The sequence below is a fragment of the Papilio xuthus genome, unplaced genomic scaffold (assembly GCF_000836235.2).
Source record: "Papilio xuthus unplaced genomic scaffold, Pxut_1.1 DF827597.1, whole genome shotgun sequence".
Taxonomy (NCBI): domain Eukaryota; kingdom Metazoa; phylum Arthropoda; class Insecta; order Lepidoptera; family Papilionidae; genus Papilio; species Papilio xuthus.
The window spans coordinates 330,714-358,671 of record NW_013531052.1 but is presented as its reverse complement, the minus strand read 5'-3'; the positions used below and the strand labels follow the sequence as shown (position 1 = coordinate 358,671).

Sequence of the window (27,958 nt, the reverse complement as noted above, 5' to 3'; positions counted from 1 at the left end):
TTGCGGTGCGTCCGGCGCGAGCTAATCGACGCGTACCTTAAGTATTAAGGCCTCATTCTTAACATAGAATTAAGATGTATACATTATTACTTGGTCAGAATTCAAACACTTGCATAATTTATAGGCTTTAAAATTGTCTAATAAAGTTTCAGAGTTCTCAGGATTGCTTAAACTGATAGACAAGTCATTAAAGATCTACTTCATTGTGCTCTATAAATGTGTTAAATGTATCATTTGTAATAAATAAGTTACATTATGCATGTTATAAATACAAATAATGTTTGTTATAGACAAACAACGTAATAGTTAAGTTGAAACTAAGTTAATTAGAAGGAAAGACATAAACAGGTCTTCCATGTGAATCAGTACCTGCAAAATTAGAACACATATAAATATGTCTTGCATAAACTTGTAGTTTGCTGCAATTAAACTTGACTTCATTATATTTATTTTTGGTAATTCTTGTGGTGTCTCAGCATAAGTTTAATAAATATTTGACGTATTATACTTATAACTTTCAAAACATAAAATCAGCACGTTAAACATTAAACCCTAGTATTAGACCTTTACTTTATTCTAATGTAAGCATATTTAGTAATTATCTCTCTCTCTCTCTCTCTCAAGGTGCCTCTTCGTTTAGCAATTATGCAAATATTAAAAAAAATCAAATTTTTCCTCCATTAACATGTACACTACCAATCTACCAGTTGTTACAATTAAGCCTAAGAAATTAAAGTATTAGTTTGTCAGAAAGATTAACATGTAAAATTTTGTGCGCCAACACCCCATGAGTGGGATAAGGCGAGGAAGATGATGATAAAGCTTATCAGAAAGAGATGTTTTAAATACGTAGTCAAATAGTACTCATACCCATCTTTAGTAGCTTGTTTTTATAATTGAATAACATTTCCAATAAAATTTAAATTATGAAGATGTTATATTATATTACTGTTAGATTATTTATTTATTCCCGATTCAATCAAAATTCAGCTTATAACTTTAGTGACGAAATAGGAAAACCTTTTAAATGCATCTACGTTGAAATTACAAAAAAGCGTACCGCCGCGAAGCACTTGAGCTATGTAAAGCGTTCGATACAGAAGGCCGGATTCGCGATCGATTAATGGGAGGGCCGGGATCGTTGTATTGGTTGGGGGGCGTGATGGTCGTTATCAGGGAAGACATGTCAGCCAATGGCGGCGTGCTGGTGATAAGGGTTGGGGTGTGGGGCCGGGGCGGCGGGCGGCAGTGCGGCTGACGGCGCGGCGCGGGGCGGTCGCAATGCTCGCTATGATGTACCCCGGAGACGAGGAGCTTGACATGCGTGTGCCGCCGATACAACTGGAACATTTGCCAGAAGTGTTCCTTTGTACGTAAATTTTGATATAAGTGTCTGTGAAATTTTTGTGCGTATGGCCCCTTATGTATAATGTGTTTTGCATTCTCCGATACATCTCCCGATATGTGTTATATTATGTAATTAAGCAGATTTAATTTTTAATAACAATAATAATACATAAATTTTATTCAAAGTGTTTCAGTGTAGAAGGGATGAATGAAGATAGTGTGACATGGGATGAAATAAATGTCTTCCAATAATGTGTGATAGTGCTAGCATAGGATATCTACACTATTATCTGATGAGTGGTTCCTAAACACGAATATTACAAGCATCTATATACTACCCACGGCTGTTTGCTAATGTGTAAAGGAAATAAACTTGTGATAACTATAAATCTTTGTCTACCCCAAATTCGCCTCAGACAATCCTTTCAGATTACTGCCTCAGTTCGCGCTCGTATTTTATAACAACAGAAAGATGTGTAACTTTCAAAAATATAGTTGGGTTGTTATAAGATTTTAACTCTCCACGGAACTTTCAACCTGCACCCTGCATCTGGTAGGCGAAAATTCCGGACTAATAGAGAGAAATCGTAGTGTTGTGTTGATAACTTATTAGAAAAAAAGCCTTAATTAAACCGAGATAAAAAGAGTTAGGTAGAAAAATGTGCTGTTTCATCTTGTGTATTTACCAAGACAAAAAAAAAAGTCTTTAAAGTTGGGGTACTATTGTGAACGATATAAAAACTTAGCTCTAAGTTGTTTGGTTTAGTGATTAACGTTCCGTGTATTGTGCAGCCAGCATCCCGAAGTGCGGCGGCTGCCACGAGATGATCGTGGACCGGTACGTGCTGAAGGTGTCAGAACGTACGTGGCACGCGGGCTGCCTGCGCTGCGCCGAATGCCGCGCCATGCTCTCCGGCAAGTGCTTCGCCAGAAACAACCAGCTCTACTGCACCGATGACTTTTTCAAGTAAGTCTCTTTACATACTACAATATAATGTTTACGTCTTAGTGAATAATGAGAAATCAAACACATTCAAGAAATTTTCTTCCTGTTATTAAATAATTTTTCGACCTGTATATTTAATTGAACGTTAATGCCATCATATAAGATATTCTACTGTAGATATAAGCGTTTAAAAACTTTATTATATGTATTTAAAGTTTATATTCTACTAGCAGTTGTCCGCGACGTCGTCCGCGCGAAAATAAAAAATCTAGTAATAATTTTAGGCTATGTCACCCTATTTCAGTGCAGCTTCCCAGGAGTGAAAGATTTTTGCAAATCGGTTCAGTAGTAACAAACAATGTCACAAACAAATCATTCCTTTTATAATATTAGTATACACATGCTCTTCGGGTAAAGATATTTCTACCACCACCTTTTCATAGTATGTTAAACCTAACCGGTCCAAAGGATACTTGCCCTTACCAGTGGCGCCATTCATTTTTCATTTCATCATATCGAACCATCAAATTTTGATCATACTATTCTTTTGCGGTGTAGTTAAAACCGCTTATTCTTTACGCCTAGCTTTACCTCATCTTAAAGACGTTAACGAGTGGTGCAAAGACAATATCACTTTGATAATGTTGTTGTTGTTGCGGCCGCTGTCCCAGGCGCTTCGGCACGAAGTGTGCGGGCTGCGGGCAGGGCATCCCGCCCACGCAGGTGGTGAGGCGCGCGCAGGCACATGTCTACCACCTGCGATGCTTCGCCTGCGCCGCCTGCGCCCGCACCCTCAATACCGGAGATGAATTCTACCTGATGGAGGACGGCAAACTCGTCTGTAAGCCTGATTACGAAGCTGCTAGGGCTAAAGGTATGTGTAGCATTTATCTACTAACTATATATTGTACTTGGAGAATTTTCCACAAAGTAGCAAACGATTATTCATATATCGTATTAAATACTTAAAATGATGAATATAAGAACTAGCAGATGAGTTGAAGATGTAACTTTAATGTAGAACAAAGAAAACGATGGAGAATTCGTTCCAATTGGATATATAGATAATCTTGGTACAGATTAATATAATTTTATACTGAAGATATTTTTACAAGAAAGACGACCAACGAGGCGTGATTATGCTCTTTGTACGGAATACATGTCTAGTCTTGACTCCTTATTAATGTATAACAAAAAGGAGGCGAGGGTTCGCTGGACGGTGACGCTGCGAGTAAGCGGCCGCGCACCACCATCACTGCCAAGCAATTGGAAACGCTGAAGAGCGCGTACAGCAGCAGTCCGAAACCAGCACGACACGTTCGCGAGCAGCTCGCTCAAGACACTGGCCTTGATATGCGCGTCGTGCAAGTTTGGTTCCAAAACAGGTAAGCCCATAGTATGTGTTACCTACCAATATGTTGCCAACTATGAAAGTTACTATCGTTCGATTTACGTTTTGTGTGAGGATGAGACAGCTAAGTACCTGTACGTATCTACGAAGAAAAGGAAGACATAAGTGATATCAACTAACGCGTACTGAAGCATCTTAGTTGTTTATTAGACAATGTCCTAGGCCTAGTCACCTTTAACTTGAGTAAGCACCCCTTGTAGCCCCTTGGAGGGATATGAGGTGAGGTCACACACAACCTTTTCATGTAAAGAAAAGAGAAAGACAGAAGGAAGGAGCTCCTTTTAACTACACTTTGTAGTTATAAGATTTTTGTTAAGTGACTTTTCAGTCGTCTAAATGTTTAACGGAAATATGATACGCTTCGCGCCGTTGCATTTGAACATTTAAAATGAATAAACCAAGATATTCGTATCGTAATCAATTTTACACGCGCATTTCCACCGGGTATGTGTGTTGGGGCAGTTGATTTTGAAATGGTCGCTGATTTAACAAGACGTAAACATAGATTAACAGTTTACGAGCGCCTTTAGCTAAACGTTCAAATAGCAACACAAATTAATTGGAATATCACAATAAAACTCACGCGGCAACTTTACATGATTTTTTAAAATCCGACTAATTTTTTTATTACTCTGGCTAATATAATCATAGATTTGGTAAAGTGGAAAGATGCAGATTATTACGTGCAAACAAATGTTCATACTTGATATTCTCTAAATTGTAGACTAAATCTAGACTAATAAAAAAGCGCTTTCAGACATTTGAAATGGGCAATATAATAAAGCGATCAATAGCAATTAGCGAATAGAATGGAACATATTGGGTATTCTGCCGAGACCTTGCTATTCAGTATCGACAACCTTGATACATGAAAATCGAACTTTGTAGCATTGTTGCATTAAGCATTGTAACATCACTAATACATTGTCCCATCACTATGCGATGCGATGGCGGTGGCGGTGGACTTTGATTATAGAGAAATGGACTAGGCAAAGAGCTGCCGTTGTACTAAATGTATTGAACCAGTTTTTGCTGCGGCAGACAACCACACTTATGCAAAACATTCTAAAGCTTTCGTCTTAAACAGCGCATTATATCCAAAAGTAACACACACAAAAAGACCACACAAACGAATAAGTGTATAGACCGATAAAGTTATCTAACCAGATCATTTCCTATGCCTCTATAGGTTTTACATAGTTTCTGATAGAACTAACCGAGATAACTGGGCCTTACCAACCCAGATAAGGTTGTCGTACTATAGAGTCTATTGTTTAATTATATTTGGCAGAAGGATATGTGCCCCTTCACAGGTCCTGTCGTTAAAAGTCAAATGCTGGGAATATCGATATTTGCCGCACGGTACAGACGCGAAACGATGTTTTGTCGCGCGCGATCGGGCGCGGTCACGGTGCGCGTCACGCTCTGCTCTTTGGCCTCGCCTCGTAAACCTAGCTCCGTTATCATAACGCTCGACTTCTATACTTTATGTATTGTACACCTTACTTGCACTCGTGGATATTTTACAACAGAAGTCAACATTTTGACAAAAGTTGTATAAAATTTGTCGTTTTACGATAGAGGCTCGATAGAGGCCCTGTAGAAATCTAATATTTTTGTAAATGTCACCGCTATGAACACTCTCTTGCAAATTTTCATCCTAGACTCACGGGAGTCACGCACCTCCCATGAAAATTCTCATGACGTGCGAGATAATAAATTAAAAAATTCTCGTGAAGCCTAACATTTTCCGTGGTGGAATCGGAGACGCATATAAGCAAGGAAACTTTAATCGGTTTTCTACAAATAGGCCGCTAACGTAACTACCGATTATTGGAGATTTTGGGAACCAAACTAATTAATTACTTGAATATTACTTTCTGGGTAAACGCAGCCACCAGAAGAATTAAGTGAAATTTCAGTACAATAGTAATAATTTATATTTACCTATTTAACGAACAAGTAGGTATACATAACACATTGCACACACAGGAAACTTACGGATTAATGATACAATGGTTGTCCAATAATCCAGGGTGGGCATATCGCAGCACGCGCTCTGTCCCCGCGGACAGGGCGGAGGCACTTTAATTAATCAAGCCCTTTGTTGCTACCCCCCGCTCCGCTCCCTCTCCCATTGCCCGTACCCCGTCGACACTCTAATAACCTACCACGCAAAACATTCCCATACGACCTGTTTTGTTTGTTTAACTTATTATTCACTTTAATCCAAAACTAGCAGACCGTGAAAATAATATTGTTAACAAAGTCATCCCCGTTGCCTAAAACATTAGACAGATTGGGGATTTCTGTTTTATATACTTAATTTTATAGAACATATACTTAATAAAACATTGTAAAAAGGAACGATCGACTGAATGACTATTAGGTTTTCGTTGAATTGAAGTAGCGATTTTCATCTTTTGCCTATCATTTAATTGATTGAAAATTATACCTTCCTAATACAATTTGACGATACTTAGACGAGCGAAGGAAAAGCGATTGAAAAAGGACGCGGGACGAACGCGGTGGTCACAATACTTCCGCTCCATGAAGAGTTCTGGCGGCGGCTCGCCAAGACATGATCGCCTGCTTGATAAGGACGAGCTTAAAATCGATCTGGATTCCTTCAGCCATCACGGTATGTAGTAATGATATTTTATTTTCGTACTTAGAGCTCAATCCTCGGTTCATTTGTGATACTTTATGTACTATTGTAGTTAGCAAAAGTCCCTGTGAAAAATGTTTTAGCAAAAAATAATATCTCGGTGTTCAGAAACAATATTGTCAAGGCGCTTAAAACATATTAACTTAGTGTTGTGTAATATAATATGTGTATTCAACTTACTTTGGATAAGAAAAATCATGTTTCGTGCAATATTGCAGCTTACGGTAATCCGCTTATAATAAGTGATCACTAAACATTAAATCGCCGCAACATATTTAATCCTCTTTAACTTAAATTGTACGAAACAAGTTTTGCTATAGATAGGATTAAGTAATGAAAACTTCAATAGTTCTTGTGAGAAATTCAATGTATACAAGGTGGCGCTAAGCAGTTAACAAACCCAAACATTGATGCTAGAAAAAACAAAAAAATGGCAAAAATTACTGTGCCAGCTATTTGACAGGTGTAGAAAATTCTTGAAATAACCTGAAATATTATCTGAATTTTACTATGAAGGTTTGATTTACACTATTAGATGCACACTGGACACTTTGTAGTTATATTACATTTGATTACTAATCGATGGTAATATAATATGGTTGCAGATCTAAGCAACGACAGCTACAGCACTGTCGCGCTGGGTGGCGAGGAGGGCTCGCCGGCTGGCGGCGGCGCTGCAGGCACAGTTGCGCGCTTCGGAGCTGGCGGTACGCCGCCGTACCTTCGCGCGCATTCGCCGCCCCACGCACATTACCACTACCCCCCGGATCATCTCGTCTACACCAATATTGGTACCGTTTTCAATTACTTGAGTATCTGAATTGAATTGACTGAATTTGCCCTATTTTTAATTCTGTCACGACCTCGAAAAAACAAGAAGATTATTTCGTCTAACTACTTCTTCTAGCTCACAGTCTTTTATGTGTCTTGTCCTGGACAAACACCCTTTTTTAAGTACAGTTCATTCAGCTCCTTTTAAAATTTATTATTATTATGAATATGCAGGTCAAGCGATGAGCGGTGCTGGCATTGGAGGCGCTGGTGGAACATCGGATATGAGCAGCTCATCGTCCCCGGCGGCCGGCGGGTACCCAGACTTCCCCCCGTCGCCGGACTCGTGGTTAGGGGAGCCCCACCACTACTCACCGCGTGGCTTCCCCTAGCGCCGGCCACCGCCGGCGCACGCGCTCCCCGCGCATCCGCCGCCCCCCGCTCTCCCTTCACAGCCCCTCGAGCTAGTGGTTAAACGTGAACTCTAATAATCCACAAAAGTGATTTAATGGTGACATGATATATGTATAAACCAAGTCTCGAGGACTAAAAGGACAGACTTTTTACTTGAATAGTGAGTGAAGTTTATTGCATAATAATAATTAGTGAAAAGTTTCTGAAATGAAAGCAAACAAACAAATCTATAAGCTACTACTTCGGGTCATCGTAAACTTCGTAATATTTAGGAAAGGTACAACACTATCATAATGAAAATATCAAAGCATAGGAAGGAGGGTATCCAAATTTGTACAACCATCTTTCAAGCCAAATAAATGAAAGGACGAAAATATATACTATGCGGCAATTATAAACACCATTTAAAGGAATGTAAAACGTGAGATATTGTGACGAGACTTAGAATATTTGGTAAATGGTCAATTTTTGTCGAATTATGTAAGTAAATAGTAAGTGACAGTAATATACAAACCCATGAAGTTTACTTGGAAAGGCATTTTAAAGTCGGCAATATTAAAACTCTTTTTACAATAGAATGGGAATGTATTATTAGCTCCATCGATTTATCTGCAAAAACTTGTCTATAATTAAGTTTTAGAATTTTTCCTTATTCTTTCCTAAAGATCAATAATATGTTAAGACAGACAGTATCAACCATACAAAAAGGATTTGTGTAACCAAATATCAAAAACCCAGTTTAGTTTGGTGTTTGTCAAAAAGCTAATGTAATCTAAAGAGTGCTAGAAGAAAACAAAAATTTATAACAATTTTAGTAGAATTATAGATTAAGGTAACTTGTAAATAGGACAATGTAAAAAAGATAAAGCACAAAATAATGTGTGTATACTTCTTTATAAAGATGTGTAAATAATTTCACATGATCAATGCAAATGTATAATACGTATAAATATGTTATTATGTATGTATTCATATTTTGGTTGCTATTAGAATTATCAAGAAAATAATCCACAAAGGTAAAAATATAATATTTTAATACCAACGTTAGTTTAGTGGAGTTTTGGTAATATATTTGTACTTAAAACTATTTGATGTTAAATATAAAACTAAGAATTCTTTAAAATAATATTTTATTTATATTATTGTTTAATTAAGAGATATTTAATATAGACACTATCACGTTGTAAATAAAACATATACATATTTAGATATTAAGCTTATTGATAAGTTCACAAAATTATAATACTTTGTGCAAGAAAATCTAGTCGAGATATAAATGGTACATAAATATTACTATGCTAATTTATGACATTTTATTTACATAACACTTTTTCTATTTACAGTTCCGTTGTCGCAACTCCCCAATATTGCTGCATACGACCTTCCAGATCTAAGGATTCTTGTGATTGTGCTCCTTTTTCCTGTATCACAGCAAAGTCGTATTCTAAATGATAAGGCATCAGTCTTTGGAGAGAACCAAAATATGCAGCATTCGGTCCGCCATTTGGTACTCTTCCAGAACCGAACCTGAATTCTGGTTTTAGTGCCGTACCAAATGACCGAGCGCTACCAAAATGTTTAGAAAGAAATGGAACACCTTTTGATTGCTTGCCAGCGAGATGTAACTGAGGACTACTACCTGACAATCCTTTTAGGTTTTTTAGTGTGCCTGCGTTTGATTTTATCCCCTTAGACAGATTGTCCAATTCCTTGTCAAATATCATTTGAGTATTTTGTTCTAACATGTATTCCCAACATTTGAATTGTTCTTCAGATGAAGGAGATTCTTCTTTTCTTTGTTCGTCTTCTTTTTCTTCTTCCACACGAACTCTTATAGCTCGAGCAACTCCGCCCCGGCTTTTTCGATCAGAAGCTCTATTCTGTGATCGTACACTTGCGTAATGCTGAGTACTGACAATTTCCATAGGCGGAAGATCACTTTGACCGCTTGGCGAAGACCTATCACTGCTGGGCTTAGGTGGGGTAATGGAATGACAGCAAGGCTCTAATCTGGAACAACAACAATCCGGCCTGCACGAAGATTTATTCGTTGTAATTGTTTGCCTCAATTCTCTCATCAACAAATCTACATCAGATCTACCGCTTGTATCGAAACGTACTACTAAAATTGAAATGCAGTCTTCTACTCCATAACTCTGGGCTAAATCTTGTAAACGCTTTGCTGCTAGGACAGGATTCCTTTCGGCGCGTACTTCCGATACAGCTGCTTCAACACTAACAGCATTCCAAAATGTTCCATTTCCTAAAATTAAAAATTCGTCGTCATCTTTAATAATAGTTTGGATGACGTCGGGATCAGGTACTGTATTTGGGTAGCGAGAAGAATAACCTAAACGCTTATTGTTTTCTATTCCTAAACTCAAAGGACCATTACGTCTGCTTAACACAGCACGAGTGTCGCCGACATTTGCGAGTCTCATATTATATCTTTTTAAATGATTGCCAAATCCATTTTCAGGTTGGTTAATTGGTGATAAATGACACATAATCAGACAAGCTCCTTTTTTCTGTCCTTTCTCTTTTAATTCTCTATGAGCTGACAACACGACATATTTCATATATTCATTAACAGTTTCTTTAATTGATTTCTCTTCTAGAAGAAGGCCTGGTAAGCTTGACTGGAGTATTCTCGGGACTTCAGTATTAGTTTCACCATCGATTATCGCAAAGAGCCCTTCCTTATTGCAAAATGAAGGAAGTCTAATTTGGGCACAAGACAATTGTAATAATTTATTAGGACATTCAGAAAATCCCGTACTCCAAGGTGTAACTCCATTTAGTTCTTCGTGATATCCACTCTTCTGGGACCATGGCAGCGAATTTCTACCAGTAACATCAACCAAACTTAATGGTCGTTGGCATCTATACGATGTAAATTGCGATGGATCAACTTGCAACTTTTTGTTGCAGGATATATCGAGGAATTTTAATTGTTTCGGAGCCAGCAACCTCAGATCCACAGTGTCAAGTTCATTGTGAGCAAAATCTAATATCTTAACGGATGCGCTGCATGCGAACATAGGTACTGATCGTAATCTGTTTGAATGTGCGCGTACTACACGTATGTTATTAAGCTGCGGTAAATTATCCGGAAGTTTTGTTAGACAGTTGCCGGAAACCACCAGTTCTTCGATCTCAAGCCAAAAGTTGAATGAATTATCAGGTAAACTCGTCAAACAATTGTACGCCAGATGAAGTATTTTTAATCGCCGAAATGCAATGATTACATCCACAACATCATCTGTTAGACAATTTGCTGTTAAATAGAGACGCTCCAAGCAATGCGATGCCGGTCCCCTCGCTCGGGGTAATCGACTGAGTCTGTTATTAGATAAATTTAGAATATTTAATCTGTCACACACTGTGAAGAAATTCTCTGGTAAAGTTTGTATACAGTTATCGTGTAGTAAAAGTTTTTTTAAAGGTGACCTTAAGCGAGGCATCGAGGGTATGTTTGATATTTTATTATGGGCAAGGTGTAAGTTACTGAGACTGGAGAGTTCACTGCAGAACAAATGTTCCGGTAGCGAGGTCAGATAGTTATTACTGGCATGTAGGGTCGTAAGGTCGGAGCACCCGCTGAGCCACTGCGGCAGCGAAGTCAAACGGTTATGTGATACGTTTATTTCTATTAAATTGATAGGTGGCACGCTCGTTGTTAACGTCTCCATTTCTAAAATGAAATAAAACATTTTATTAAATTATTCAAACTTTCGTGAGACATTATACTAAACTGATATATAAACACGGCTAAACACTCACGTATATTCGTCCGGTGGCGGCACCGACTAGTTTCGAGCCCATCGGGGGCCCTTCAGCAGGATGAGTGGTACTGGTATTATTTCGCGGACGCGGCCCGTCGCCCAGTGAGCGAAATAATACTCGAAACTAGTCGGTGCCGCCACCAGACGAATATACGTGAGTATTTAGCCGTGTTTATATATCAGTTTAAAACAATTTATGTTTCATAATTTAATACTGTCGTATGAGGCCGGTTGGAGAATATTGTAAATGTTTTTCAATCATAGTCGACGATGATTTTATAATATCTCGATATTATAAATTGAAAGAGATGTTCAACCAGATACTATTATATGGTAATATACTAATGTATATAGAGAAAAACTTACGATTATGTGGGGCTCGTAAAATTCTTAGCGCACCACCGTGCAATGCTAGATGCTGCAGGGCATTATGTGACGCGTACAGTTCCCTCAGACCGCGTAGTGCAGATAATACCAACACTTCGACAGAGTTGTGAGATATATCTAACGTCACTAAATGCTGAAAGTAAATTTTATTAAATTAAGAACAATTCTACTTTTTTTATATAAGAGAAAGGGGGCAAACGAGCGGCGAGAACACCGAGGTAATCAACGATACCCATGGACATCTGCAACACCAGAGGAACTGCAGACGCGTTGCCGGCCTTTAAGGAAATGGTATGTTCGCTTCTTGAAGGTCCCTAATTTGAAGGAATTACTCTGATTGAATCAATTCTAAAAACATTTAATCGCTAGAATTGCGTAAAATAGAAACCTATGATATGTGCCTAGACATCTAGGGCTACGAGTGTGTATTTTATAGATTTTTTAAATCATAATACAAGTGTTTTATCATATTTTTTACATTATAAGTACTTGTTCCTTTCAGTTGCATCATTTGGCTGTGGAAATATTCCAAAGGCAAAGATTATCAAAGCGTTTTAGAGAAAATGGACACTTACTTCATAGTTACCAAGTACGATGCTCCCTTTCAACCTATTGTGCCTGAGATCGACTGTAGTGAGTGGGGCGCGGTGCTGCGACCGATTGTCATCCTCAGTTCCCATTTGCCGCGAGTTATTCTGGACAAAAAACAATAACATCTAAATTCTCTACATCTAAAATCAGTTGAACTTACATTCGTAATTATAAAACTTTCAAACTTATAAAAAAACTTCACTAGTATAATAAGAATAGTTTATTTTTTACTCAGATGAATGTACAGACATGACAAAAATTACGATCAAAGGGCAAGATAATAAAAAAAAATATTATATAAAAATGTTAAATATTTAAAAATGTTAAATAACCATATTAATGACTAGCTGTCGCCTGAGACTTCGTCCGTCCGGAATTTTTAAAAAAAACCTAATAAATAGCCTATGTGTTCATTCAGACTACGTTCTACACCACTAAACCAAATTTCAGCTATATCCGTTAAGCCGTTCCAGAGATACCTACAAACAAACATCCAGTCATCCATCCTTCTAAACATTTGCATTTATAATATTAGTAAGAGTAAGAAATAAGATAGACTTACCTCAAAGCTTGTGATCATATTTCGGACGGCGACAAGTGTGCGGAGTCGCGGTAGCCTCAACACACAATCCAGGGATTTTAACTCGTTGTCGCTCACTTGCAACTCTTCTAATCTATAAAGAAAATAATAGCATTTATCTACTTATATATTAAAATACTAGAAGTGCGCCCAATATGCGATACAATTTGATAAGCAACATTGTTAAATTTTACGTGTTTGTCAAATAATTTGTTACTATACAGCTTTATTTATGCTTTTGCTATATTTAAAATATTTAATGAACCAAATCAAATAAATTAAACAACAAGCTTGGATATCTGACCGGGGGTTGTTTTTTTAAATAGTTGAGAATTATCAAACAATACTTAAATGATAACAAGGAACAATCTGTTCTAATAAGACAGTAAATATAACAAAGATATTGCATAAAAATACAACTTTTATTCTATAAAAAAATATTTTAGTTAGATTAGTTTTGCTCTGGAATGTTCTGATTTATCGATATTGCATAAGTTTAAAAATAAAGTACAGTTTCGTTATTTTTAAGTTGCAGGCGGTGAATGGCAAATGTTAATATTTGCCCTCCAAAATTACAAACCGTGAAAAGTTATTAAAGTGTTTTAATTAAACAAAAAGAGTACAAGTTTCACATTCTATGTATTCTATCAGAAAAACTAATTTATATAAATAAGAATAGAGATAATAAATAATAAAATTCCAACTTTATTGACTAATTTCTTGCGAAGTGTTAAAGGTATTAAGTATACCTTAATGAAAAAAAAATTAAAGCGAACAGAAAATTAGTCCAAAAAGTCACCGTAACTAATTTTAAATCACTCACTGATCTTACACTTTTGTAAGCAAGATATTGTATTTACCAACACAAAGAAAATTTATTTATAAACACCATGTAACAGAAAAACAACTCACTGTATAAATAAAGTCCATAATTCATCAAGAATTAGGCTTTAACATCGTTAATTAGCAACATATAGATAGACATTATGTTGGCAACACTGTAGGTTCTTTGCGAGACTGACCGCGGGCGAGCGTCCGCGCCGCACCACTGCCCACACGTCTTTGGCAACGAGGCGCAATGCCATAATAATCGAACCTACTATCGCATGTATATTTTGCGTGCATTTTATCTACGAAGATATTAAAAAGATAAATATAATTGGTACAAGTACCTCGATTTTCTTTAATCTATAGACGTTGTCTATGTCTAAAGCCTAAAGACGATAACACTAGGAAATAACTTGGAGACCCTTATTAGCATATGAATAAGTTAAAAATTTTTCAAGAAAAGATAAGCACAATTTCTGCCTTATTTGCTCCGTTTTCCGGGTCTAGGAACAATGTATTTCAATAAACTAATAAAATGTCTAGCTCTAACTTATTTTAATTATATTCCTACTATTAACAAACTCACTAAGAAGTATTATGTAAAAAAAGATTAAAGATTTCGACTTAAGATATTTGATCGTTAATTAGTCATTTACCATTATACAAAGAACGCACGCACGGAAACGACGGATTCCAAGCAATAATGGGATTTAAGCACCATTCACAACTCATGGACAATGCATGATTTAATCATGCAGCTATTCAAGTCTATTATTTTTTAATAAACTTAGTTATCTTTAATATATTTAAAGACGATAAAAGTGCAAACGGCGATCCAGACGTCTGGTAACTTCATAAAGACTTGGATGTACAGAGATGAAAAGAAAGGTTAGAGACATGAAAGAGAGAACACGTCTATGACGCATCAAAATAATCTCTAGAAGGAAAGGGTTGCTCTCTAATGTCTATGGATCTCTTAAATTGTAACCAATAAATTGTTTCTCACTCTAACGAAAAGTGACGTCCGAGAGCTATACGCATGTCCTACAAAATGGTAAATCACAAAGATTGCATTTTCAAAATAAAGAGAACCTAACCGAAATAAGAATCCTGGAATTAAATCTGTTTGTAACATAGGATTTAAGAAACTACAATTCTAAAATATAACGTATGTTACTCAACAGGGGTTGCGCGAATGGTACTGCAAAGTGAACGTAACTTTACACGCTTCGGCGCACAGATGAAGATAGTGTTGTACTTGTAACACGTACGCCTGCACTGGGTTAAAAAAAAATTAGCACACAACGGAAACTTAGCACCGCTTATCAATTCACTGTGACGGTCGCGTTTGTAGGTTAAGATTGATGCGAGATGACAGATGTCACTTAACACCACTAGGTGAATTCTTCTTGGCAAGAAGTCCTCGCAACATATGTTTGCAATATAGAAACAGTCCTAGGATTCTAAAAACGTATTGATTGATAAACGTTTAAGTTTGATTACGCATGTACTTATAGTAATTAGTTACAAATACCTATTGGTTTCATAGGTCCATATGCTACTTACTACCGTAAGAAAAGGGGATAGCGATGATTTGGTAAGCCTGAACTAGAAATTGTTCTTGACTTCGATCCGGTCATTATTTTATAGAAGTGGTGTATATGCTAAAATCTAAGATGTAAATGTGAATTGATCTTATTTCTAAAACAGCAAAGCAAAGTCTGACGTTTCGCAGAAAGGCACTGAGCGCTTCGCTTCGTCAACCGAGCGTTAACAAATGGAATCTGTTATGGCCACGTACAGAGATATTATACAGATGCATACAACATGCCAAGTGTTTTCATACATTAAGTTTATATTTTATTATCACTGTTTAGTGTTCGCGGTCCTACCTACCGTGGGCTCCTGCCCACTCCTAGTAATCTATATCAGATCATTTATTTCTATGAGACTTCTTTAGATTTTTTTACCAATAATTAGTCGCATTCATAAAAAAGGTTTTATGGCATGTTTTAACGCCTTTTTAGAGTCTGGTTCGTATTATATAAAGTCGCTGTCCTAAGATTTAAATATGTAATTAGGCGCACATTGTACACCTTAAATTGTGAATCAAGCATTTAAGCCTTAGTGTAGATTTTTGTATTAAATCTGTACTACGCTAATCACTTAACAACTCGGCGTGTCGCAGTGTGTGAGTTTAACAATCTTACCATTAAGGACTAGGACTAGGAAAACATAAAAGTACCTACTGTGTCAGTCGACATATTTCAGGTGGTAGATCAGAGATCCTATTATCACTGATGTCAAGATGTGTGAGGGCTGTCAGACTGCAGGTCGGCTGTGGCAACACCGAGAGAGCACTGCCTCGCATCTTAAGCACGCGGACTGCAAACTCGCTGCCAGCATGTCGAGTAAGCGCTGCTTCTAAGGACGTCCTACCACCCCCGCTCAGGTCGAGAATGCTTGGTGGTTGAGTACTCTGAGTGCCCTAGAAATAAACAACAATGTTAATTAGGTAAATCAAATGTTGAATGGTCTTAGAATATATGAATGAATGAATATAGAATGATAATGACTTTATAACTAACGCCGTGGATATATATTTTAAAATCCTGATTTAGAAATGTGCGTACTATCCTTCGAGCGCATCGCCCGTAAATGTCGGATGGGACTTACACACAATCCTTTGCTACTCTCATTTAGGAGAATTTTTGGAACTCCATTTGCTAAGGTTATAACACACCTCTCTCGCATCTACTACATTTATACATCAACGCCAGTGGTTCCCAAACTTATTTTGTCTAGTGCCCACTTTGAGAATAAATATTTTTTTAGCGCCCCCATGTTTTCACACATTTAAAAACCACTATAACTTCAAATTAAATTAATTAATTACTGTGACCTATATATGTATATTAACGGAGAATTCTAAACGAAAATTTTACTATAACCCGCAACGTGAGACCTGCAGCGCCCACAAGGGGGCGTTATCGCCCACTTTGGGAAAGACTGATCTACGCGTACAAACATATCGGTTTCGGGTGTTCTTAATGCTACGCTTGAAAATTAATCAAAATAAAATTCACCATAACAAAATTTTTTTCTGCTATAGAAACAAGCAGTTCTAATATAATTTTAATATAATTGCCGTTACTCTTCGATATCTGTATCATGTATCAACATGGAATACCTACTGTCTACAGTTGTAGACGCTGGTAATCATTATCAAAAGGATATCAGCCTTAGCAACATTTCGTGCAATGAACTACAGTTAGAAACGGTTAGTGTAAAAAAACAAAACATCTAATGGAGAGTAAACGTACCGAATTTTCAATTTTTTCCTTTAAAGTTGATGGTTCTAAACTGTCAGGAAAAATGTCTTCGTTGTATTGCTGATTAAATACGTCCAAACTATCTATTTCACTTTCTTCTGACTTCATCACGTTTCTTTCAACCATCATGTTTTCTTTCTATTTTATATTAAAACAAAGCATTTGTTTACTGTCACCGTGCAATAGTTTCCTTTGTGGTTTGCATTTAATGTTAAGACAATGTTCGTTGTAAGAACAAAAGATAAATGGTGTTTTAGTATCGAGCGAGTCAGCTTTGCTTCTAAGCGTAACCGCATAGGGCCATCGAACTCCACGCAGCATTGTTATTCCCAAAGACTACGAAATAAATCCTGTCTGTGAATTCATTATTCCGTACACGAACATGTCGTTTTATAAATGACATTTAGGTGGCCTTGCTATTGTACCTTTTACGTACGGATTCATTTACTTATAACGTTGAGAATTTCTCGAACATCACTGATTTTCACTTAATTTTTAAACCGCGCTATTTTACAGAATTTTTTGTTATAAAAACGAGCACAAAAACGCGACAGTGATATGTAAACGGAGTTGTTTCGACTGACTGTAGTCGGGCCGGAACGATCTCTGCGCACGCGCACTCTGGACATCTCAACCGTAACAAATCTTCTAGGGCGATGCGCACACATTTATCGATTTTTTTAAATTAAATATTCCATAACATTGGTACATGCAAGACATAAAATAACATATTTATTTATCACTTACCATTTTTCCACTAAATTTATTATGTGTTTAGAGTAAAATAAAAATATTTAAATAACGATACTTGTGTGTACTTGATAAATCTATAGTTCTATAAATATTCCAAAACATCGAATATCAGCAATATAAAATTTTCTATTTAATTGATAACAACATATTGCCATTATATAAAAAGGTGACCAAGGTTGCTCCTTCATCATTAAAAATTACTACAATTAAAAGCACTTTTTTATTAAATCTCCATAATTAAAATATTCGATACGTTAAAGTATAAAATTATTATATATCATGGCACAACCCTACTGCTGTTAAAAGTTTTGCATTGGCATGTCTAAAATTTGATTAGGCAAAGAAATTTCTAACAATTTTCTTCTGTTATGTTATGGTTCGTTAGTTGTAGAATTGTACCGGAATCCAATTCCCGATCATCTGCTTACACAGACCACTTGATGGCGCAACGTGACGGAACGAAAGAGACGTATTCAAATTGCTTTCGAATTCCAAAATAGCAAAAATAAAAAGTGTCACAAATATTTTATGGACTTCGTGATATATAAACAATGTTAACTATACCTCATTGAGCCAGGAAAACCACATGTTTCTTTCCCAAACTGTGTTAAAACCAAGGAAGAGGTGATTGACTCCAGCATCAATCAAACTGTTGCTAGGACAACGAGGCTTCACGCATAACACTAACTTCTGAGCTTTCGGCTGACAGAGCTCTATTGTCCCACCGCTTAGTTCTAGAATATCCCATTGTACACCTACAAAAACACATTTATTTTATTCTATCAAACATATAATCACAATAGTTATAGATCTCTATGCACGGTAAATGTAGGCTCACCTAAAGTGTGCAATCTGGATCCATGAATATAAGCTTGTCGAGGTTTCCACTGTGGAAAGACATGGCCTTTCAGTACGTGAATAGTACCCGATTGTAGCACCCCACCCATTGTGCCAGAAGGTCCAGCACTCCAGCGCAGACTATGTCGCAACTCAGGATCCACGGCCAATCGTAATCTTCGCGCTTCAGAGGACCAACCATTTTTCATAAGAATATCGTCTTGAATTTGCAAAGGCCGTTCATTAGGTTCCAAGCGCCGCAAATGTTCTCCTCCAGTTTGCAACCACAGTGTCAATTCGTCACTAAATCCAAGCTTCTTGTTTACGTCTTCGACCGTGGCTTTGCTGGATATCTTGATCAGTTTGCTCGGAGCTTCGACGGCGAATGGTTCGAGGCCGTCGAAGACGCGTATCCAGCCGTGTTCGCTGGAGGACCTTGGTTTGAAGCCTCGTGTGGAGGCGAGCCGACGAAGCGACTTGCGTCGGACGTGGGGCGATGGGGCGTGCAAGCCATCGTCGCAGACCATGACGCAGCGGCAGCCGGCGGACGGCAGGTGGACGCGAGGTGCGGTGGCCGACGTCGTAATGCCCGCGCGCCGGACTCCGTATCGCCGTTGCATTTCAATTGGGTCGGACACGGAGTGGGGGTGGGAAACATGTTGCTCGGTCACTCGGGAATACGGTAGAATGCAAATTAGGTAGGGTATATCGGGAATATTGATGGAATAACATCACTTTTTGGACTTATACGAGCAGTGAAATTAATACATATGAAGTAATTGTAAAATCTGACGTAAATATAAATTTATATAGGTTAAAAAGTAAGTTATGTAATAGTAGATACGCATCAGTGATCACCCCACCTGCTGACTCACCTGCTGTTATGGGAGCCCCTTCCTCAACTTAAAAAGTTTCGTTATTGTAAGTATCCCAGAAAAAAAACACACGTAGACAAATAGGTTGCCTTTCAACCAAGTCAGATTTGAAATTAAATTAGGTTGTAATTGTGTGATCCAATTTAAAAATTTAACCCAATTTATTTAACATGTTTGTTTTATACCTTGTAGTAGGACTATAATTTCGATTTCTTTTCGACAAAAACTGAAACTCAATACCTATACTTTCATAGAAATGGCATAAACCATATCCTTACATGCAAATATAAATCACTAACACTGGCCCCAGATGTTAGAAAAAAACAATGAAATATGAAACTAATTTATTAATATAGACAAATATTTTACATTATAATATATCTTAATATACAATAATTACTAAACTAAATCTAAATTACCATGGATAATTTTTATGTATACGTTTACTACCGCAAATACACGTAGCATTACACGTCCCGTGTTGACAAACGTCTGATATATGTACCAGGGAATTGCAGTTTGAATAATAATCTCTTCTTGGACAATAATTAGTGCAAAGTGAATCTTGTAAACAATTCTTTGGGCAATCACCGCACGTCGGTCCCGATTTGTAGGGGAAATGTGTTATAGTGTCAAAGTTACCACTGAAATAGAAATTTACTTTAAAATTTATATTACCATTACCTGTCGCCCGCCACTCCGTCCGCGCGGAATTAAAAACAAACTTAACCCTTATGTTCATTTCGTATAGTATACCATACATACAACTTTATAAAAATATACGATTACTATAAAATAATTTTTAACTTAGTTTTTTTTTAACTTTGTTTTTTGCTTTTCTTCTATAGCAAATTTCATCGAGATCCAAGCAGCTGTTCTGGAGATACCTTCAAACAAACATTCATCCATCCATTCATCTAAACATTCGCATTTACAATATTAGTAAGAAAGAAGTAATAAGTAAGATTATACAAGTATAAATAATCGTATTCTTAGAAAGACTTGCTTAGTCTTCGTAAATAACATTTGAATCGAATGTATCTATTTAACATTCATGTAATGTTATTCAAAATACATTGTGATGGAAACGTGACGATACAAGATATGTCTGAGTTCATTTATTGTAGGTTTCCACTACCACTGGGGGCCTCTTTGAAAATAACAGACTATGATATATTTAATACTGATGTTACAGCAGTGGAAATCAACACTGAGTAAAATGCAATTTAGTAAGGATAATAGTTTTAATGATGTCACAATGGTTAAGGGTCTATCCGATTACGTAGTCATGGGTTCGAATCCCACCAATGGACGTGTCGTGTACCATCTCCTTGCTCAAGCCTAGAGCTTAATTGAAATTACAATTTTGTTAGACGGCGCTATGTCAGTTATAAAAGAAATATACGTTAGACTAGAAATATTTTGAAAGATCAACGATATTTACCCAGGACAGTAATGACACACGTAGTTGTAAAATTTTCCCCAAGGCCCTCCGGTGCAGTGCGCTAGTCCACAACCAACCTTGTGACTCGTGGCCCAAACCATTTGTGTATAATGTCCTACAGCTTTCAAGTCTTTGATTGGTTCTCCGTATGTGAAATTCTTGTATTCCAAAAACCATGTTTTTAGTGCAAAGAACCTAGAACAAAACAAGGTTAATAATTGTAATATCGGGCGATCTTTATTGGATAGCCTTGTATGCATGTACAAGATGCAAAATAAGATTGACATGTTTGTTCGAATATTTAAATATTTTTCTTTTTTTCTGAACTACAGCTTTGAGTGTCATTTATATGTTTGATAATCAATACATATGTTATCTATTGCCCAATAAATTAATTGTTATTCTATTCGTAAACCGTGAGACCTATCATAAAGTCTTCAATGCCTGATAATTACAATTGAAATTTTAACATTCTGTATATTATTAAAATGGATATTCATAAAAACTTGGTACTTAAAATAGAAGATCACGATTTTATAATAGTGTTGATATAAAAAAACAAAGCAAAGAATAATGGATGTCGTGAATGCCGAGACGAACTGGACGAGGAAACAAGTGGATATTAACAAAAAGTATAGGTAGGGGCATTCGTATGTCGACATATAATTTATCATCACATTCATGGACGCGAAGAACGCAAGGCTTGTTCTCGCAATAGGCTCGTTACAACTACATATTAATTTTTATTACCATTTGTGCTATGAATTGCGATCTATACTTGCTTTTGATTGATTTTGTTCCGTAAATGAATTTGAAAGACTCAACTTCCTATCCTAATAATGAATAAAAATATAATCGATAAAGCGAGAATTGACAATTATTAATTATATAGGCGGAAAACGAAAAGGTCACTTGAATAATACTAATACACAATTAGATTGAGATCTTTAGCTTATTATTATTAAGCTAGTTTAAAAAAAGAATAGTAAAGAATGTACAAGAAGCGCTCCCCTATTAGATTCTAGTAGATCTTCTTCGTTTCCGACGTGAAGTCACACAACCTAATAATCAGCGAATCAGTAATTTCGAGATTCGTAAGAGACTAGACCTTTCTCGTCACATTTTTATTTTTTATCTATTATCAAAAGTCTAAAGTAAGTAAACAAACCACGGAGTTTTCTGAGCCGCAACAAACAAATTCTGTCCACAAGATCCCAAATAAGGTATTGTGTTTTCAAGAGGGTCATTGTGCTGCAAAAATATGCATTTGTCCGCGTAACTTTGAGCTTGTTTTGCAGCGATTGGGTTCCATGACTGAAAATTAAAAAAAAATATAAACGAAAAATTTATCTTCAAATCTAATATTTTCGGTATTTATACATACGTATAATTTTTAATAAATCTCCTTATTATTTTTTCGTAAAAGTAACTCACCATAAGTAACATATTTGAAGCGGTAGGTTGTACCTTACTTCTAAAGAAATTATGGTAAAGTACTATTTTTCGTCTGACTACATTTCTTCGAGGATTTAAAGCTTCATCTGGGATTTTATTTGGTGGTATTAGCTCTGAAATAATTGCTGTCATCTTATATTCAAATTTTACAAAGCACACATTTATAAAAAAAAAGAAAATCTTTGAAAATCCTTCCTTAGTTTATCTCTGATTATAAGAAAGTTTATCACAATCGTCGTTACTTATTCAAAACATGGCATTACACCTGCTATGTGTATTTAGAGTTTTGGTTTCAGTTAACAATTTTTATTTAAAAACATTCAGAAGTCTAGATGAGATTATTATAATGAATTTACATCAGAACCACAAACCATAAAACTTACGTCTGTTACTCCATTGTCTTACGCTTTCTAATAAAACAGCACTATTTAAAAATATCCCTACGCTAAGCCAAACTATATTCCGCACCAGCATTCTGAAAACAAAAAATCAAACTAAAACAAATTTATTTATTTTATAGATGGAGAAATAATTGTACTATCGAGTGCACTCATGTGTGTATGGTCGCATATTCTTTTAAATTTAATAATTACAATCAATGTGTAATTCTCCAAAAAAAAATTGAATGAAATGGAATAGAGATTCTAAAACTTATTCTCGTAGACATCTTTCAAAAATTTACTTGTTACGGTGAACCCTTTCTGTTACATTTCTACTTCAACTAGTGAACCCTAAACTTTAACTCTCGCCATCGTAGCCGCCGACGGTTGTTAAGTGGACCTCAATACCCATGGACTACTCTGGGAGACAAATAGTACTGCGATCTCCAAAGATTGTGATATGACAGGAGAGCAATCATAAAAGTTGTAATCGTTTATAATATCCTAGTACAATCTAACTATTAGTAATGTGCTTGTCTATTTAAAAAATGCTCCGTTAGTAATCTGAGCAATAGACTCCACTAGATAGTGACCTAGATTACAGAAACCAGATAACACAGTTGCCATGAATTAAATTCGTTGGCTTAATTACTACGTCTGTATGTTTTATATCTGACAAACTTATTTGATGTCTTACAATAGCCGTCAATAATAAAGTATTTTATGCTAAAATATGACTCATATTTTTATTGTGAGGTAGGGAAATGGGTTGCTTTGTAGTAAATCTATATGTTGCATGTCTTATAAATAAAGGTCCAAAAATCCTCAAGTAATCTAATTACCTCCAAGGTCATTTGTATAATGGACGGCAATTGCATATCTCACCGTATCTAAAGACAAATTGGCCTTAAAATAAAAGCCATCACGTGCAAGAAATATACGAATTTCAGAAACATCTTCTTTTACTATATATAAAATTCTCGTGTCACAATTTTCGTTCCCATACTCCTCCGAAGCGGCTTGTTCGATTCTCATGAAATTTTGTGAGCATTTTGAGTAGGTCTGAGAATCGGCCAACATCTATTTTTAATCCCTCGCGGACGGAGTCGCGGGCGACAGCTAGTATGGATATAAAGATATTGTAAAACATTCAAAGGTGCTATCCTATTCACATTATCCTTATTATATTGCTTTGAAAATCCATTCAGGATTTTTAAACATTCGTATAGGTTTACCTACAACACTGTAAGTAGCAAGTTAACGCTATTTAAGCCACTTGATATTTAACGGTATGTAGTTTGCACTTCCCGCTCATTGCTTGCGTATTTAAATCTTCTGAAGTAACACATTTATTTACTATTCTTTACGATGCACTTTCAAGGTATATAAAACGCATCAGGGTCCGCATAATCAATTGAGGTGAATTCTCATTTGTACCTCATATGACGACCTTAAAATCAGACGTGTGAACGATATGTACAAATCATTTTGGACAATGTAAAACAAAAAGACATTTTACTGTAACGTGGTTACAATTTAAACATCTTTTTTTTCGATGGAAGTAAATTTTTCCGGAATGTAGACAGTCGAAAAATTTAATTCGCTACCCACTTAGAATCGAACATAGTATTGTCAATTGTCACTCAACATATGTCGGCCTGTACCTGACAAGGAAATGCTATGATACAAGATAGTAAATATGGTCGTATAATATTTTTATCAATTAATTTATAACCTATTGCGTATGTGCAACAATATTTACGCCTGTAGATATTTAACGGCAAAGAGTGATTACACCTTGCCTATAAACTACGCATTTGTCACGCATTCTAACCCTAATCTAATACATTAGTAACGTCAGCCGATGCAAGTTTACCAAACGCTTTTAATAAACCTATTTAAAGTTTGTAATAGTTGTTTTTGTTCACATGAATTCAACATTTATCGTAGACGTACTTCCACTTATTAAACAAAGCAATAAACTTAATGTGCTATTTAGTTTTTAAAATCAAAATAAAATAATTTAAACATTGCATACACAATTAGTACAGCGTTCATTCAAAGCCCGAAACAGAAACTTATTTTACGCATAATTTTTATAAAAATTGCATCTATACAAGAAAGATTTTTATGCTTGAATAGTCTGAAAATAATAAGCATGGTTTTGTCATAAAACGTGACAGTGATATATATTTACAGACAAGGCTAAATTACTGAATATAAATCATTAGGAGGTCGAGGTTTTGTTATATCATCCAATTAGTGTTTTCTCCATAAGGAATTTGTTAAAAAATACTGCATAGAATTAGATATCTATAGGCATACATATAATATATATATATCGTCACATAGACCGCTAAGGTAGCGGGATAATGTAGAATCCACTACAATAATTTTCGTATAAAATATTTATAATGAAGATAAAAACGTTTTATTTAGTTTTATCGCATCTGTGCGACAACAACAACAAAACAAAGAGCAACTCATTAGAATAAGACAATGTAACTAAGATTTTGTTTAGATAAGTTAAACGATAAGTTAAAATCGAAACATAGGTAAAACCTATAGCGTCAAATTATTATCAACCAATATAGGAAGCGTATTATACAAACTGTTGGTGTTCGTCACCAAAATCTCTGTATAAAACATAATATAGTCATCCCTATCATTGTCTTTGACGAAACAGAGATAACAATATGTTCAAAACGGGGATTATAGTCTCTGAAACCCATGGTTACTAACTTTGGATTAGGTGATCAAATCTTGCTGAATTGAAAAAACATTAAACATGTAGTTATAAGTAAAACATATTCTTTAATATCCTTTATAACCGATCAATTTTAGGTCGTTGTTTTATCGCAACAAGTAATTACTTAGGATCTAATACAAATCTAATTAGATTTAACTAAGACAAGCTGTCACCCGCGACTCCATCCGCGTGGAATAAAAAAAACTGAATTAGTTCCCGGCAATTATTCGATTTTTTCTCACCTTTTATACTTTTCTTAGACCTCCATGAACATTTCGAGACTAAAATAAGATAAATCCGTTCAGCTGTTCTCGGTTTTTAGCGAGACTAACGAACAGCAATTGATTTTTATATATATATAGATTATAACTCTCTTAAGATATCAAAACTGAGACCCAGTTAAACAAGGAGTAAAACTCAGATTCAAGGCCGAATGAAACCATATATCATTCAATAGAACGAGTAGGTGTTTAAGATTGAACGCAAAAGTCAATTTGTATAACGTTTTTTTAATTGAATGAAGAGGCGCTTATTTAATTCTCATTTTTTCACGCGTACTAACATCGACTCATGTTTCAGCGATGTGTCCATATTTTATTTTCTAAGAATGCTAACGTACACATTACAGTTAATCTGTAGTTAATACATTGTTTCGCATATTTAGTAAATTATATAATAGTTACAATTTTTATCAAAGGATTTTCGTAATGACGATTCTGTTACGTTTCAACATACATCGATTAGAATCTTATTTTAAATATCGTCATAAAATTCAAAATTTATAGCTTTAAAGACATGAGCTACACTTGAGAACTATCTACTTATTGTTAATAAATCAATTGTTTTTATTCTTTTTTAATTAAAATCACATGAAATTATTCAAACTTTCGTGAGACATTATACTAAACTGATATATAAACACTCACTCAGTGAGCGACGGGCCGCGTCCGCGAAATAATACCAGTACCACTCATCCTGAAGAAGGGCCCCCGATGGGCTCAAAACTAGTCGGTGCCGCCACCGGACGAATAGAAGTGAGTGTTTAGCCGTGTTTGTATATCAGTTTAAAATCACATGATCTGATTTAAATACCTAAAATCTGAATTGACTGTAAATATTGTTGATGCTAGCTTAGTGCAGGTGGTTACATAATCTAATACTATGTCAGCGATGATTAGAAATGAATAGCGAAAATGATTGTTATTTTAAAATATGTAATATTTTCAGGTGAATATTACAATCGTTGTGCGAGAAATATATTACCCTACCCACCTTCTGGGTTTTTAAGTTTAAATAATTAGCCAAACTAAATGTACATATAACAATTTGATATCCTTATTAATTTGATTAATTTATAGTATAAATAAATTGGAATATAAAATCCACCTCAAAAATATTATTTAATGATGAGTTACGAATACAATAAATGGCAAAACTTACCTCTTATTAAAAAAAAACTGCTTTAAAATGTTCGTATTATTAAAGTTCACAAGATTCGCAACTGTCTGTGAATACAAATAATATAACTGTCTGTTAAGAATTCCTAACGCGGAATATCTAGATTTATTTCTGTCTAAATTAATTATTTGTCGCTCACTACCGAATCGGTCAAGTGCAAGAATTATATTAAATGAGAAGCGAACACTATAGCCGCTAACTACGCACTGGCTGCCTGCAAAACAATCCTTCCTCACTGAATTATATCAAACTGGCTGGTTTTTGTAAACAAGCTGGGAAGATAATATGCATACAAAAAGCGTAGATTTATTATTAAATTGCTTTAATAAAATTTTAATTGCAATGATAAAAACTTGAGGAAGTTTTAGTTATTGATTTAATTAAGTAATGTAATTCAGAAATATTTTGTTGATTTTCGAATTGCTTGTGTAATTTAATGTGTTCCTAAATTAAAATAATTGTATAAAACCATTTTAGAAATTAAAACCTTTTCGTAAATTATTTTGTGTTCAATTGTATAATATAATTTTAAAGGTACAAATGTAGCCAAGATAATAAATTTATACGCGTGAAGACATCGCAAAATCTTTCGAAGAGAGATTTAATTTAAATTAGGACATTACATATTTTCATGTGGGTATTCAAAATTAGATTATGAAACATATCAACAGATACTCTATTTACAACATGCCAGTATGTAAATATTTGCTCATAAATAACGTAACATCTTCAATGAGGTCTGCTAGTGTCAGTACTTAATATCTATTGCCGCCACAATCATGAAGACTGGCAACCTAAAACGTTCTCACATTACAACTCGCACAATTAAAATCGGCATTGATGTGTCGAGAATTGTATAATAATAAAATAAATGGTGCCTTGACGGCTTCACGGTTACGATTATTTTAAATAACTAAAATTGTTAAGTATATATTATAGTAATATCT

The 27,958-nt window shown here is 35.5% G+C and overlaps 3 protein-coding genes across 4 annotated transcripts; 1 reads left to right on the top strand and 2 right to left on the bottom strand.

Annotated features, from left to right (window-relative positions):
- The first annotated feature begins 1,264 nt into the window (after positions 1-1,264).
- On the top strand, positions 1,265-8,399 carry Lim3 (Lim3 homeobox protein). The gene is made up of 7 exons (XM_013312728.1): positions 1,265-1,369; positions 2,140-2,314; positions 2,965-3,167; positions 3,492-3,678; positions 6,188-6,345; positions 6,978-7,163; positions 7,378-8,399. Exons 1-7 carry the CDS (start codon positions 1,282-1,284, stop codon positions 7,533-7,535), a joined length of 1,155 nt encoding a protein of 384 aa, XP_013168182.1. The 5' UTR covers positions 1,265-1,281; the 3' UTR covers positions 7,536-8,399.
- Positions 8,400-8,753: 354 nt separating this feature from the next.
- Positions 8,754-19,762, bottom strand: Phlpp (PH domain leucine-rich repeat protein phosphatase). 2 transcript variants are annotated; one of them, XM_013313041.1, is made up of 7 exons: positions 18,652-19,762; positions 18,378-18,568; positions 15,978-16,216; positions 12,883-12,994; positions 12,305-12,424; positions 11,709-11,862; positions 8,754-11,251 (listed from the first exon to the last, which is right to left on the bottom strand). In XM_013313041.1, exons 1-7 carry the CDS (start codon positions 19,268-19,270, stop codon positions 8,895-8,897), a joined length of 3,792 nt encoding a protein of 1,263 aa, XP_013168495.1. In that variant the 5' UTR covers positions 19,271-19,762; the 3' UTR covers positions 8,754-8,894. The 2 variants fall into 2 exon arrangements, with proteins under 2 accessions (XP_013168495.1, XP_013168496.1); XM_013313042.1 differs by lacking the exons at positions 18,378-18,568; positions 18,652-19,762 and adding an exon at positions 17,052-17,651.
- Positions 19,763-19,930: 168 nt separating this feature from the next.
- On the bottom strand, positions 19,931-27,212 carry LOC106118164 (cysteine-rich venom protein DIS2). Its single transcript, XM_013312726.1, has 6 exons — positions 26,994-27,212; positions 22,808-22,899; positions 22,404-22,537; positions 22,138-22,283; positions 20,970-21,164; positions 19,931-20,169 (listed from the first exon to the last, which is right to left on the bottom strand). Exons 2-6 carry the CDS (start codon positions 22,896-22,898, stop codon positions 19,941-19,943), a joined length of 795 nt encoding a protein of 264 aa, XP_013168180.1. The 5' UTR covers position 22,899; positions 26,994-27,212; the 3' UTR covers positions 19,931-19,940.
- Between the last annotated feature and the right edge of the window lie 746 nt (positions 27,213-27,958).